The sequence below is a fragment of the Dunckerocampus dactyliophorus genome, chromosome 4 (genome assembly GCF_027744805.1).
Source record: "Dunckerocampus dactyliophorus isolate RoL2022-P2 chromosome 4, RoL_Ddac_1.1, whole genome shotgun sequence".
Taxonomy (NCBI): Eukaryota; Metazoa; Chordata; class Actinopteri; order Syngnathiformes; family Syngnathidae; genus Dunckerocampus; species Dunckerocampus dactyliophorus.
The window spans coordinates 14,891,872-14,905,389 of record NC_072822.1 but is presented as its reverse complement, the minus strand read 5'-3'; the positions used below and the strand labels follow the sequence as shown (position 1 = coordinate 14,905,389).

The 13,518-nt window shown below is 41.3% G+C and overlaps 2 protein-coding genes across 7 annotated transcripts in view; one reads left to right on the top strand and one right to left on the bottom strand.

The window, feature by feature from the left end:
* Window positions 1-2,843, bottom strand: part of kif2a (kinesin family member 2a) — a 17,677-nt gene extending 14,834 nt beyond the window's left edge. For all 3 annotated transcript variants that reach the window (XM_054772237.1, XM_054772239.1, XM_054772238.1), the window contains exon 1: window positions 2,652-2,843. In XM_054772237.1, the coding sequence (XP_054628212.1) occupies window positions 2,652-2,712 (61 nt within the window). In that variant the 5' untranslated portion in view covers window positions 2,713-2,843. The remainder of the gene's footprint in view (window positions 1-2,651) is intronic.
* Window positions 1-13,518, top strand: part of unc45b (unc-45 myosin chaperone B) — a 14,468-nt gene extending 950 nt beyond the window's left edge. The window contains exons 1-21 of one of the 4 annotated variants that reach the window (XM_054772232.1): window positions 4,869-4,959; window positions 5,105-5,301; window positions 5,780-5,941; window positions 6,044-6,080; window positions 6,168-6,343; window positions 7,837-7,926; window positions 8,026-8,193; window positions 8,298-8,463; window positions 8,561-8,731; window positions 8,800-8,971; window positions 9,052-9,352; window positions 9,835-9,929; window positions 10,488-10,629; window positions 10,714-10,854; window positions 10,957-11,084; window positions 11,230-11,296; window positions 11,445-11,558; window positions 11,647-11,762; window positions 11,838-11,955; window positions 12,014-12,169; window positions 12,265-13,518. In XM_054772232.1, the coding sequence (XP_054628207.1) occupies window positions 5,780-5,941; window positions 6,044-6,080; window positions 6,168-6,343; window positions 7,837-7,926; window positions 8,026-8,193; window positions 8,298-8,463; window positions 8,561-8,731; window positions 8,800-8,971; window positions 9,052-9,352; window positions 9,835-9,929; window positions 10,488-10,629; window positions 10,714-10,854; window positions 10,957-11,084; window positions 11,230-11,296; window positions 11,445-11,558; window positions 11,647-11,762; window positions 11,838-11,955; window positions 12,014-12,169; window positions 12,265-12,537 (2,793 nt within the window). In that variant the 5' untranslated portion in view covers window positions 4,869-4,959; window positions 5,105-5,301 and the 3' untranslated portion in view covers window positions 12,538-13,518. Of the gene's footprint in view, window positions 1-4,868; window positions 4,960-5,104; window positions 5,302-5,417; window positions 5,549-5,779; window positions 5,942-6,043; window positions 6,081-6,167; window positions 6,344-7,836; window positions 7,927-8,025; window positions 8,194-8,297; window positions 8,464-8,560; window positions 8,732-8,799; window positions 8,972-9,051; window positions 9,353-9,834; window positions 9,930-10,487; window positions 10,630-10,713; window positions 10,855-10,956; window positions 11,085-11,229; window positions 11,297-11,444; window positions 11,559-11,646; window positions 11,763-11,837; window positions 11,956-12,013; window positions 12,170-12,264 lie in introns of those variants that run through there. The other 3 variants (XM_054772233.1, XM_054772234.1, XM_054772235.1) reach the window with 3 other exon arrangements.

Sequence of the window (13,518 nt, the reverse complement as noted above, 5' to 3'; positions counted from 1 at the left end):
TCAATCACATTTATGGTGTATGTTGCGCTGAAACCACTCATTTATAGTATATCATACTCATCTTACTCATAACTGCTCATATTTGTGTACTGCATATTTCTTCACGGAGACACTCCTCAGTTTGCGCCATTGTTTATTTTGTTTTCGCAGGCTTGCTGTCACCGTTGATGCAAAGTGTTCTGATAAAGTTAGAAGCATGCTATTGTACAAAAGTGTGAGTGTAGTGGTAGGTAAATAAAGATTCGAGTCCCAAACTTCGGCCATCAGGAGTCCCCAAAATCAATCGCTCGCATGATTTGTTTGGCTTAGTTTTTACAGCATCCCAGTTATCTGGGCTTGAAGAGCACTGGAGAGCCCCAAAGGGTGGGTATTGGGGAACTCATACCCCTTTTCCACTGTAGCGAACTTTGGTGTTGGTGCTGGATTAAGTTTGAGGCCGAGGTGGAACTGCGTTGCCTGCGAACTGACTCGACACCAGTTTCATTTTCCATTGTCCTGAGGAGCAGTGTCATTACATCACAGAGTTATGCCTCCAGTCAGGAAATTTCAAGTGTTGTGGGTTTTTTATCCAAACACACAACTCACTCAGTGGGAATCAAACCCGGGCTGTCTACAGTGCAAGAGAGGAATCACGTACCACTACACTGTCAGTGTAAATGGCATATGGCATATCCAACAGACACTCAAAATTGCACAGAAAGTTTCCACAAGCTGCAAAGGGAGACTAACTCCATAAAACTGTATACCAGGGGTCACCAACGTTTTTTCTTGCGAGAGCTACTTTTAGAAAATGAAAATGGCCACGAGCTACTCATTTTTGTAAAAATTATTTTCATACCTTATTTCAACCCAAACAGATCAAATATGCTTGTTTTACCAAAACATTCACAAAATGCTGGTATCCACAACTCACATTTTATGTTGCAGAATACTTTTCTTTCTAGTGTTCTCACATTATTAAATGAATACCTGAATGAAAAGCAAGCTTGCGGGCACCTCATGTGGTCGTGGGGGGCTGGCTACCTGGTGCCTCCGGGCACCACGTTGGTGACCCCTGCTGTATACTGTATGACAAGCTTAAGAAAAAAACAACACTACTTCTCAATTCATACTGCCATGAGCTACACATAAGTCACACAGTGGAGATTCTGTCACAGCTGTTAATCTGAAAGAAATCATTGTGTCCACCGTGTCCCACTTTCACACTAAAACCAGGCTGATGCTTTCCAGTGGCTGAGAGGGCTCAAAGCAGTGGGTGCATCCAACTCTGATAAGCCAGAGGAACAAGCAGGGAACAAACAAAAGGCTCTTAGCATTAGTTACACTAGCCAGTACAAGCATCGATCAATAGAACAGGGGCAGTATTTTACCAATGTGTTTAATCTATAATGTCTATAATGTACTGCTTCTATCAGGGAATAAAGAAAATACTGTATGTCATTAAAATAAAGCCAAGGATCTTAAGCAGATCAATAATGCAGATCCCCCTTCCCAAGTGTCTATAATGGGTAGTAAAAAAGCACAGGAAATGATAGTGATGTCAGATTTAAGGATGCCGGCTACAACAGATGGGGTGGTGGCCTGAATCTGGGAGAATCTACACCGGTCCTACCATCACCCCCCCCCCCCCCCCCCCCCCCCCCCCCCCCCCCCCCCCCCCCCCCCCCCCCCCCCCCCGCGGGCAGGGAAATCCCTGCAACTGGAAACTGGGCCGACAGAACTGCTTCGCTCTGCAGGCCTGCTCGGCACTGCTTTCGCATTTGACCCCAGTGAGGGCTGGTATTATTGACGATCAACAACAATCAATGCAGACATATATTCTTGACACCCATGGAATTATTACCACTGTGCTAAAACCAAATTTGCCCTCTCTTCCAAAAACATCCCCACTATGTGTTTAAACTATTTCAGCATGTAGGCTGATGTAGAACTCCCCCCAAAAAGCACAGAATATTTAGTAGAATCTGGAGGAAGAACCAATAAGGATACCACGATGTTGTCAATGACCTTTAAACCATTCCACGTTATAGCTCTGATGTTGTGGACATCAGTGTTTCCATGGCAACTGTCGTTTACAAGGTCGAGCTCCCGCCATTTACATAGTATAAAATAGTAGTATAAAGTACAAGAGATATAACCCATGCAAGTAAATGCTTGTCATGTTATCATATACAGTTCATTCTTTCTGTTGCAAGAAGCCGGTCAGGTTAGCATTAGCCATTAAGCTAATCCCCAGCTAATGCTGCGCAATCAAGCAGTCCTCGTTTGGTTGAGAAAGCTAACATTATTTTGAAAAAAAAAGACGTTTAAAACATACGTTAACGGTGTAGACTATTTAAACAACGATATATTGTTTGTGTTGACGTGTGTGTCTGTGTTGCGATCTGGAGCAAAATGAGCACACCGGCTGATACCATACATACACGAATCAAAACCGAGTAGAAAGGCGTATTGTATATTAAAGACATTTAATATGTAATCAAGTTTGAAGCCCTCCGCCCTCTCAATCCCCACCCCAGTTAGCGCTGACATTATGCGGCAAATGGAAGCATCGCTGCATTCAACAGCCCCACAGCAACAAAGCTCCACAAACAACTTAGGCTGAAAGAGTCACTGCGACGAGGACAAGAGCAGCATCGCCTCAAACTTACCATCACTGCGTTTTATTTCCACATACGTGCCGACCACAAGCTTCCCAAATGCCACGGCCATTCTACATTCCCTGTACAAATTAACAATTATTACGACTCAGTTGTTGGAAAAGGGATGGGAGAAGCCGCCTTTTGGCTTGATGGGGAAAATGCGAGGAGTCTGCCCGCAGCAGCCCCAGCTAACAGGCCAGTTCCGGTGCAGCCTGAGTGTACTTCCTGTTCAAAAGCCGGAAGTAAACAAAGCGCTCGTTGTTATTCGGCTTGGTTTTCGCTCGTCTTCGTGCGACAACGGTGTGCATTTTCTGTTAACGCAGCGAGAAAAGGTTTTCACAATGACGACTGTTTTATCACTTTGTTACAATAGTAATTGTTTCAGAGCGATTTACGCGAATGCACAATCGTCACATGCCTGACGTTTTATGCTAGAGAGTTAGCTTTTATTTTGTCGTTAAACACATCCGTCATCATGTACCTGTTTCGGAATTTACTTTCAGTGTAAAAAGTGGGCATAGGTCTGCCTGCATAACTTGACGTTTTATATTGTGTTCGTGCATAACACAACGTAAATGTTAGCTTTAATTAGCTTTAATTTGCATAAACATTCACTAATCAATTACAATATTAAATACACATGGCAATCCAGTTAGAGATATTATTTAACTGACACAATAGTCAGATTTGTTGCTGATTTTGAAACATTTGTGGTTGTAGTTTGTAGTTCAGACCTTACTGAATGCTACAAATACTAAACAATTCAGTATAGTACACACTAATCAAATTTTGACTCTCATGTAGCTAAATTAGTGAAACTATTACAAACACCTCTCTGTATGATACAGTGCTGTTCCACAGCATTGCAAATAGACTATAATGAATCTTGCATACATCCATTTTCTATACTGCTTGTCCTCATTAGCGTCACATATGAAGTGGTGTCTATCCAGCTGACTTTGGGTGAGAGGCGGGTACACCTGGCCTGGACTCATCCCCAATCGGTCAAACTCACATTTCCATCTATGTGCAATTTAGAGTCTCCAATTAGCCTCACATGCATGTTTTGTGGATCTGCACTTATAGGGGGAACATGCAAAACTCCGCTCAGACGTTGCAACGGCGATTCACATCCAGCTCTCCAGACTGAGGGTGATGTGCTTAACACTAAGCCATGGTGTAGACCCATAATAAACATGTTTAATATTTAAAGTATGTATAATTATTAATATATTTTGCATAATATATCAGTAAATATCTAGCCATCTTCTATGCCACTTATCCTCACTCGGGTCAAGGGTATGTTGGAGCCTATCCCAGCTGGTGGGGTACACCCTGGACTGGTCGCCAGTCAATCGCAGGGCACAATATCAGTAAATATAACATTAAAATATGCTAAATGTACTTTTTGTGCACAAACTATATTATTGGACACACCATATCTAACCATTGATACAATATAAAGTAGTTAGTGTATAGCTTGGGTAACAGTGTTAACTTTCTGTCCCCTCAAAATAAGTTAACACACAACCATTAATCTCTCAACCGCTGGCAACAAAAGTGAGTGCACCCCCTTGTGAATGGGGAGCAGGTGTGTTAATTTGATGTTATCACTCTCACACCTTCTCCTACTGGTCACTAAAAGTTCAACATGGCACTTCATGGCAAAGTACTCTCTGAAAAGAACATTTGAAAACACAGAAAAATTCAAATGAAATACCACGTACACAATTTTACCACAACATCCATTCAGCTATTCAGTAATACACATGCATGTACTAAACCTATGATGCAACTTTTGCATCTCTACTGTACATTACAAATACATTTTCAATACAATTGCCATGGCCCAAAAATACCAATCATAAGGCTGACTCTCATGTCAACATTTACATTCAGGTAAGTAAGGTTTTTCATACAGATTGTAATTAAATCCAACCTCCGACAGTGTTAAACAACTGATTCAAAAGAATTGAGGAAAATGACCACAAGTGTTTACCACAAGTTTGATGCTTTAATTATATTGTAGTTCCTTGGCTCCGTTGTACTGTTCTTTTACATACGTCTGTGAACTACAATAATTGTCCTCACAGTTGACCACTTCACTCTCAGAAGCTCAAGAGCCTTCTCTTTCTAGAAGCTACCAGGCTTGTCTGTGGCCTTCCAGCTGCCCCCCAACCCCTAACACACACAGTTTCTGCACACACTCCACACCTACACACACTTATAAGCCCCCCTCCCCTCCCGCCATTTGCTAGTGAGTTCTCAGCTGTCTGTGCCCCAAATAGACCTTATCAGGAGGAGACCATCTTTGACGGTGGGGTTGCCTTCCTCAAATATATACTGTATACATTATTATTGTTTTCCTCATTATAGTCTTTGTTACTTTGATACCATTTTGTAAAACATAGGCAGTCATAAACTAAAGAAGAACTTTTCTGTATTTTTTTTTCTCTCCACAGGAGGGCTTGTATCTTGGTGTGACCCCCTTTCCGTCGCAAATGGTCCACCTTGAGTCGGTCACACCTCATTGTGACGACTAATATAAATAGGGGTTTCTTTGGGGTAACATTACAAATACAGGCACAGTGTCAATCTTAACTGACAGAAGTTCTGGAAACAGAAATTGGAAGAAATACAGTTTTTAAAGAGCAACAAGGTAACAGCATTGTTTCTTTTTTTGTGGGTATATTGGGGGTTTTACACACAGTAGTTGAAGGGTATCGGGGGAGAAGGAGGTGTGTACCTCCGTCCATTAGGAAAGCAGAATTTGTAGCACTGCTCAGGGCACCATGCCCAAAAAAGGCCTTAGGGGAGGCCATTTAAAGTTACATATAGGATGTGCATGTGCATGGTCATTTGGTACCAAAGACGCCAGGTCAGCAGGACACTGATAACACATCACGGTGAGAGTTGACATATTTTAAATAGTGCTAAGGTGTTTTCTTATGAAGCAGTGAGGCTACTTCTGTAAGTCAAAACTATGAAAATTGAAGTTTTTGCAAATTTTTTACATCACAATACGGTTTGATTTAATTTCAGAATCCTCCTTTCATCATTTACGACTTTCATAAGTGAACTGTTAAGTTATATATTGTTTGATGATATAAAGACTATATGTCTTGTGACTCTCACAGATGGGAGACCCAATCCAGTTAAAAGATGAAGGAAACACACATTTCCAAGCAGGAGATATTGACAAGGCTATTGAGTGTTACACAAAAGCCATCAAAGTGTGTCAGGACAAGAAGGTGCTGGCTATCATTCACAGAAACAGATCTGCTTGCTATCTAAAAAAGGTAAGGCGCCTGTGTAGACTCCAACTCTCTAATCAATGATACAGTTCTTTCACTGCTGCTAATCAGTCTCATGAGCTAGATTTTCAAAACTTTTTTTCACAGAAAAATTATTCCAGTGCGGCCTCCGATGCATCCAAAGGTAACATAATCACAGTATAGAGCAAAAAAATAACAATGACAGAAATATTAACCCCAGGCACACATAATCTTGTTTTGTTTTATACAGCCATTGATGTTGATGCGGCTGATATCAAAGCCTTATACAGGCGTTGCCAAGCTCTGGAGAAGCTTGGAAAACTGGACATGGCCTTCAAGGATGTACAGAGATGTGCAACTATTGAACCAAAGAATAAGACCTTCCTGGAGACTCTCCGCAGGCTAGGGGCTGAAATCCAGACTAAGGTGAGTTTTGAATGGAACAACTCATCGACATGTAGAAAACAACATTTATAGAAATACATTAACACAAATTAGTGCAGTAGCGCCTTTTATAGTTGGCACCAGCATCGTCCAAAGCATGAATTAAGACACTCAACACTAACACTTAACAGACCTGCCAACCTTTTTATATGAGTATAGTCCCCCCTGCCTCTCACCCCCAACATGTCTTAGAGCCACTGTCCCATCTGTCATTGTGCAGCAAAAATATAAATCTAGCTTATTGTCTTTTCATGCAAACTAAAGATGTGCTAGTCATGAACAAGTCATTCAAAACTAGCAAGTTTTTTATTGAATGGAGGCTCACGGGTACTCGTTACCATTCATGAATTCACATACTCAAGTAAATTGAGTGAATCTAGCACAAAATTGCTAATGCAAACGGCCTCGCACACACATTACAACCTCTGCTTCTCCACGAAGCTCGTCCAGCACCTGATTTATATTTTCTTCTCTGTGGTTGGTTGCTTCGTCATCTATCCTTCTTCTGATGCCTGTAAACTTTTTCATTTTTTTTTTTTTTTACTTTTGTAGTTATTTACTGCAAACAAAACAGATCCAAGAGACAGGTCTTAGTTTTTGTATTTTATAATTTAGTTTTTTGTTGCAATGTGTTCCATGTTGAGCATATAAATGAAGGCATGTCAATAATAAACATTTGATATTATTCTATTTTTACATGAGAAATTCATTTTTACACATATTTTGAAAATCAATTTAACCAACAAAAAATCTTGAGGAGAACCATTTCCCTTTAAAAAAAAAAAAAAACAAGAAAAAAAACATCACCACAATCCAGTATCTGTAACCTCATTTGATGAGACAAGGCAGTGTTAGTAACCCCGCCCCTAGCTCCGCCTGTAATGCAAACTACTACTTCTTCAGTTCAATCCATTCATTTTCTATGCCGCTTATCCTCACTAGGGTCGCAGGTATGCTGGACCCTATCCCAGCTGACTTTGGCGAGAGGCGGGGTACACCCCAGACTGGTCGCCAGCCTGGGCACATATAGACAAACAAATAGTCACACTCACATTCATACCCATGGACGATGCATGTTTTTGGAATGTGGGAGAAAACCCATGCACGCATGGGCGAACATCCACGCAGAGATGCCCAACGGCGATTCAAATCCAGATCTCCTGACTGTGTGGCCAACATGCCAACCTTCAGTTCAAATGAAACTCCTGTCATACTGCCATCTAAATTGAAGAAGATACGATTTTGAGATCTCAAATACTGTTACTAACATACAAAATTTGAAGGTAATCTAAATCAAACAGTGACTTCTGTTCTATGTACAAACTTTAGTTCCTGTGGGTGTGATGGCAAACAGTACCCATACTTTTGTTTGCATAGTGCATGTACAGTACTGTATACTGTATACTCAAAAATACCAGCCTCTTGTCTAAATATGTGCAGGCAAATCAAATTTGCATCTGTGCTTTCACTCACAGCTCAAGACAACATTCTCCACAGACTCAAGGGTACAGAACATGTTTGATATTCTCCTCGATGAAGAAATGGAAAAGGACAAGAAAGAAAAGGTGAGGTTTTACAACATACTTTTTCTTTACTAGCTAAACTTGAAAAGCTCTAATTTTAGCTCACAATTTCCTTACAAAGTATTTTTGTCTGATCTTAAGGCTGCCAACAACCTGATTGTACTGTCCAGAGAAGATGCGGGAGCAGAGAGAATCTTCCAGAATAATGGTGTGCCTCTGCTTCTAAACATGATTGAGACAGGCAAACCAGAGATGATCCTGGCTGCTGTTCGTACTCTTTCAGGAATGTGCACAGGACACAAAGCTCGGGTGAGAATTAAACATAGATAGGAATACTGGGATCCTGCAATTAGTATAGCATTTTCCCAAATGTAGGCGCTACTCTACATCTCTGGTCACATTGCTCTCTACAGACAATGGCCATCATTCACATGGTGGGCACTGATAAGTTGTGCAGCATTATGGCGCTTGACAATGAGGAGATCGCACTGGCAACATGCAACCTCTTCCAGTGCATCAACGACTCCCTCACAGGCGGGGATAAAAGAGAATATGGAAAGGAAGAGGCCTTGGTTTTAGGTGAGACTCAATTCCCGTCTATATCTTTATCAAAAGCAGAGTTGACTTTAACAGAGCTACTGTTTACATACAATCTTCCATCATCTGTTGTTCACAGATGCCTCCAAAGACCTGAAGACCATTCTTTTGTCTCTGCTGGAGATGGTTGGCAGTAAAAAGGTATCTGGCCACGGCAGAGACCAGGCGCTGAACCTTCTGAGCAAAAACGTCCCTCGCAAAATAAGGAAAGATCCTGACAACTCTCGGACCCTCTTCACCATTGACCACGGTGAGCCAGAAGATTTCTGAAGATCAGACTGGGGCAACGAAATTTACCAGAATTTTGATATTCTGCAGGTCTGAAGAAGATCCTCAAGGTGTGCGGTCAGGTTCCTGAGCTTCCCGACCAGTTGCCCATGACTGATAACACACAGCTGATTGCCAGCGTGCTCCTCAACCGCCTCTATGATGACCTCACATGTGACCCAGAAAGAAACAACTTCAGAGATGTTTGTGATGAATACATCAAGTATGTCCATTAAATCCATTCATATACAAACTTGTTGGTGTTTTTTTTATGCCTTCATTAACGCCTTTCCCTTTCCACAGAACCAAAATAGACCCTAACGACATGGACAGAACAATTCACGCCATCAACGTGATCTCAGGACTGCTGCAGGGTCCATTTGATGTTGGTAATGCCTTGGTCGGAAGGCAAGGCATCATGGAGATGATGGTGGCTCTATGCGGCTCTGAACGTGAAGTGGACCAGATGGTTGCAGTGGAGGCACTTATCCATGCCTCCACAAAGATGAGCCGCGCCAGCTTCATCATCACCAATGGTGTGTCACTGCTTAAGGACATCTACAAAAAGACCAAAAATGAGAAGATTAAAATACGCTCGCTGGTGGTGAGTATACCAGGAACAGCCTTCTAAACCAGAGGTGTCCAAACTACGGCTCAGGTGCCATTTGTGCCCCATAGCTTGTTTTTTATTGGCCCGTGGCACACCCTAGAAATTACATTTAAACAAAAAAACAGCAACAATGGAAAAAGAGAGCAAAAATGCATAATAGTAGGTGTTAATAATATTCTTTGTCTCCTGTAATACAAAGCTAACACAAAGTTTTGTCTTTAAATACATATAAAACATCTTTTTCTAGCCTTTTTACAAAATAAAAAAGTATCAAAATGGCCTCTGGACCCCCACATCCTTTGACTTTTCCATATCTGGCCCTAGGTGGAAAAAGTATGGACACCCCTGCTCTAAACACAACAATAATGGACCATTAGGCGTATACATGTTCTGTTATCTTTGGTCAGACGCTGACTTGTCGAGATTTTGTGTGTGTGTGCAGTGCTAATTTACCTTGATGTCCATCTCCTCTCCAGGGTCTCTGCAAACTGGGCTCAGCAGGAGGTGATGATTATAGTTTGAGACAATTTGCTGAGGGCTCCACTGAGAAGTTGGCCAAGCAGTGTAGAAAGTGAGATTTCACACACATTAATAATAATTACAGGACCGAAATAGTAGTATACACTTAAGTATTAGGAGACCTATTTGTTACATCTATAGAAATTAAAAATAAAAAAGACATACAGATTTAATTGTACATTCCTCCTAAAACAGATCAGAGGTCGCTGATCTCAGGTCAGAGAGAGGGCCTGCTGGCTCATGCAAAGTTTTGAATTGGCTTGAGGTCAAGTTCTTGCACACCAAACCTATCCAAGCATTAGGCACTGGGGCACAGTTGTGCTGCAACAGAAAAAGACTTACCCAAAACTGTGGCATACAATTGGCTAAAATGTCCTGGTAAGATGAAGAGTTAAGATTCAGTGGCGACTACAGTATGTGGTCCAACTTTGTTGGTTAATTGTATGATTAAGAGGTGTTTGTCACTACTTTTGTTCATGTAGTGTGCTTATTGTGGGCAACAAGAATGATTCAAATTTTATTATTGCATCAGCATGGATGAAAACAATATTTTTTATAATCTTACTGTACATACAACAACTGACTGCTGTTGATTTCCCATTTCTTCTAGATGGCTTTGCAATCCCCAGATCGATTCCAAAACAAGGAAGTGGGCTATCGAGGGTCTGGCATACTTGACTAATGACGCTGATGTCAAAGACGACTTTGTTGAGGATGAGCAGGCACTCAAAGCCATGTTTGAACTGGCCAAGGTTTGACTGAGACTAGAGCAAATTGGTTATAGCGCATATCTCTTTTGACACTAAAAATAAGTAGACACATTGGTTTTTCGTCAGTCTAAAGACAAGACCATCATATATGCAGTGGCCTGCACTTTGGTAAACTGCACCAACACCTATGACAAGAAAGAGATCATCCCCGAGCTGGTGCAGCTGGCAAAGTTCTCAAAGCAGCATGTGCCCGAGCAGCATCCCAAGGTACATCTAACAGTGGATCACAATATACTGTAATGTCGGAAAAAACACAGGAAATGTAATGTGTGCACACTCTTTTACACAATCACTCCAACATGTTCTCAGGACAAGAAGGACTTCATTGAGAAGAGAGTGAAAAGACTGCTGAAAGCTGGAGTCACATCTGCTCTTGCTGTCATGGTCAAAGCAGACAACTCCATCTTGACGGACCAGACCAAGGAAATGCTCGCAAGGTAAGAGAGTAAACATCCTGCAATACCGATGCATTGTGTGGGCTTAATGAGCAAAACAGTATTATGCTTCCCTGACCAAGTGGCAGTCCAGATGAGACTTATAAAATGATCAATGGTAGTTGAAACACTTTTCTTTTGTCCTAAGGGTTTTCTTGGCACTGTCAGAGGATCCCAAAGATCGTGGTACTCTTGTTGCCCAAGGCGGGGGAAAGGTGAGTCACGTTTTAACAAATAAATGCACATATCTCAATATGAATCCGCGGGAAAATAAATGAAACATTTGACTAATTCTGATACAACCTGGTTGTGGAACTCATTGTTATTTGAATTAAAAACAACACTTCTATCTCATCCCCTGAGGCTTTGATACCTCTGGCACTGGAGGGAACAGAGGCAGGAAAAGTGAAGGCCTGTCATGCCCTTGCCAAAATTGCAGCCATTTCAAACCCAGAGATCGCTTTCCCTGGCGAAAGGGTAAGAAAAAGCCTGTAATGACTATTTTATACTCTTCTCTGGTCACTTTTCATCATTATATTCCCTTACGCTCATCTTTTCTTATCAGGTGTATGAGGTGGTGAGGCCTTTAGTCAGCCTCCTTCACACAGACAGAGATGGAATGCAGAACTTTGAGGCTCTAAGAGGCCTCACTAACTTTGCGGGTTTCAGTGAAAAACTAAGGTATCACTGCACTTCCCGATAGTACATTTGACCTTTTGACTGAGTTATATTCACTTTGCTATATGGCATTTGCAGGGTAAAGATTGTGAAAGAGAATGCTCTGCCTGAAATTGAGAACTATATGTTTGAGGAACACGAGCAGATCAGGCAGGCAGCCACTGAATGCATGTGCAACCTCGTGACATGTAAAGAGGTGAGATGTCACATTTTCACATTCAAGATGTGTAGCGTGTACTAACAGGTGTTTGTAGGTCCAAGAGCGCTATCTGGAAGACGGTAATGATAAGCTGAAGCTGCTGCTACTACTTTGTGGAGAGGATGATGACAAGCTTCAGATTGCTGCAGCTGGGGCACTGGCAATGCTTACCGCTGTTCAGAAGAAGCTGTGCACTAAGCTGACCCTCGTGGTATGCAGCACAGCATAAAAGGATGACACTTGCACGTTACTGTTTTTTGTTGTCAGCCAGTTATTAAAGCATGTGCCCTCCCTCTCCCCCAACAGAGTGCCCAGTGGCTTGAGATCCTACAGAGGTTGTGTCTACACACCAACCCAATGATCCAGCACCGCGGTCTCGTGATAGTGTACAACATGCTCAACTCGGACGACAGCGAGCTGGCCAAGAAACTGGTCGAGAGTGAGCTGTTGGAAATCATGACCGTGATTGGAAAGGCCGAGGACAACCCCAAGAGGCAGGAACCCATTGATGTGGCACGTACATGCCTGGTTAAAGCTATGGAACTGGGTCTCATCAAGCCCTTCTCCAGCCCATCTTAAACACAACAGCAACCAATATTTTTACTTTCCTTTTATTACTTGTTTCCAACAGATTTTCTTCAAAACTAAAGAAATTAGTAATTATCAATCTTACCAAATTATATAGAATATTATTAACAGAGTCTTGACATCATTGTAGCTTTTTAGATAATTAAACAAAGAAATAAAAAATGGGCCGCACGGTGGTCTAGTGGTTAGCATGTTGGCCACACAGCCACAGTCAGGGGATCGGAAAGACCTCCAAATTTCATCAATTTGTGGATTCTGGCAAAAAAGGAGAACGATCCTCAATAATTATAACAAATCCAAAACTGCAGTCAGGAAGTTGCACACAAACAAATAAATCCACGCCAAATAAAAACATTATCAGTGGAGGTAATAAAATTTGTGATTTGTACATCTGGCCCCATATATTGTTTTCTTTTTTAAACAGTTTGTTACAGATGTTTTTAATAGTGTTTCTACCAATAAAAATCTCTTCTTGTTTGAGAAGACATGACTTGCCCAATTTATGTTTTAAATATTTTTGTTAGTTTGTGAATATTAGGTCATTGTATTTGTATTGAATAGATCATAACAGGACTATTCAGGTTGTCTTAGGTGACCTTTCGCCTGGGCTTCATCAGTTCATGCTCACGACTAGATAGGACAGCTCGAGACCTTCTTACACCTTATGTAACAATGACATCTTCCCCTGTATGTGTCAGTTTTAAGGCTACATTTTTATGTTTTTTAGCTGCTGGTTTTATTCATATAAAAATAAAGGTTTTTTTTTCCAAAATAAGTGCTATTTCATTTTTACTGCCCATTTCAGCAACTATTGGGACAGTAGTAGGGATAATAAGGCCATTTTTATTATATAGGCTTACATGTACTGTATGTACTGTACATGTGTATAGACTACAGAGTAGCAAGATGTAAAGATGTGCCATTCATCCTGCAAACATTTTTTAACATTTACAACAGCACATATCGCATAAT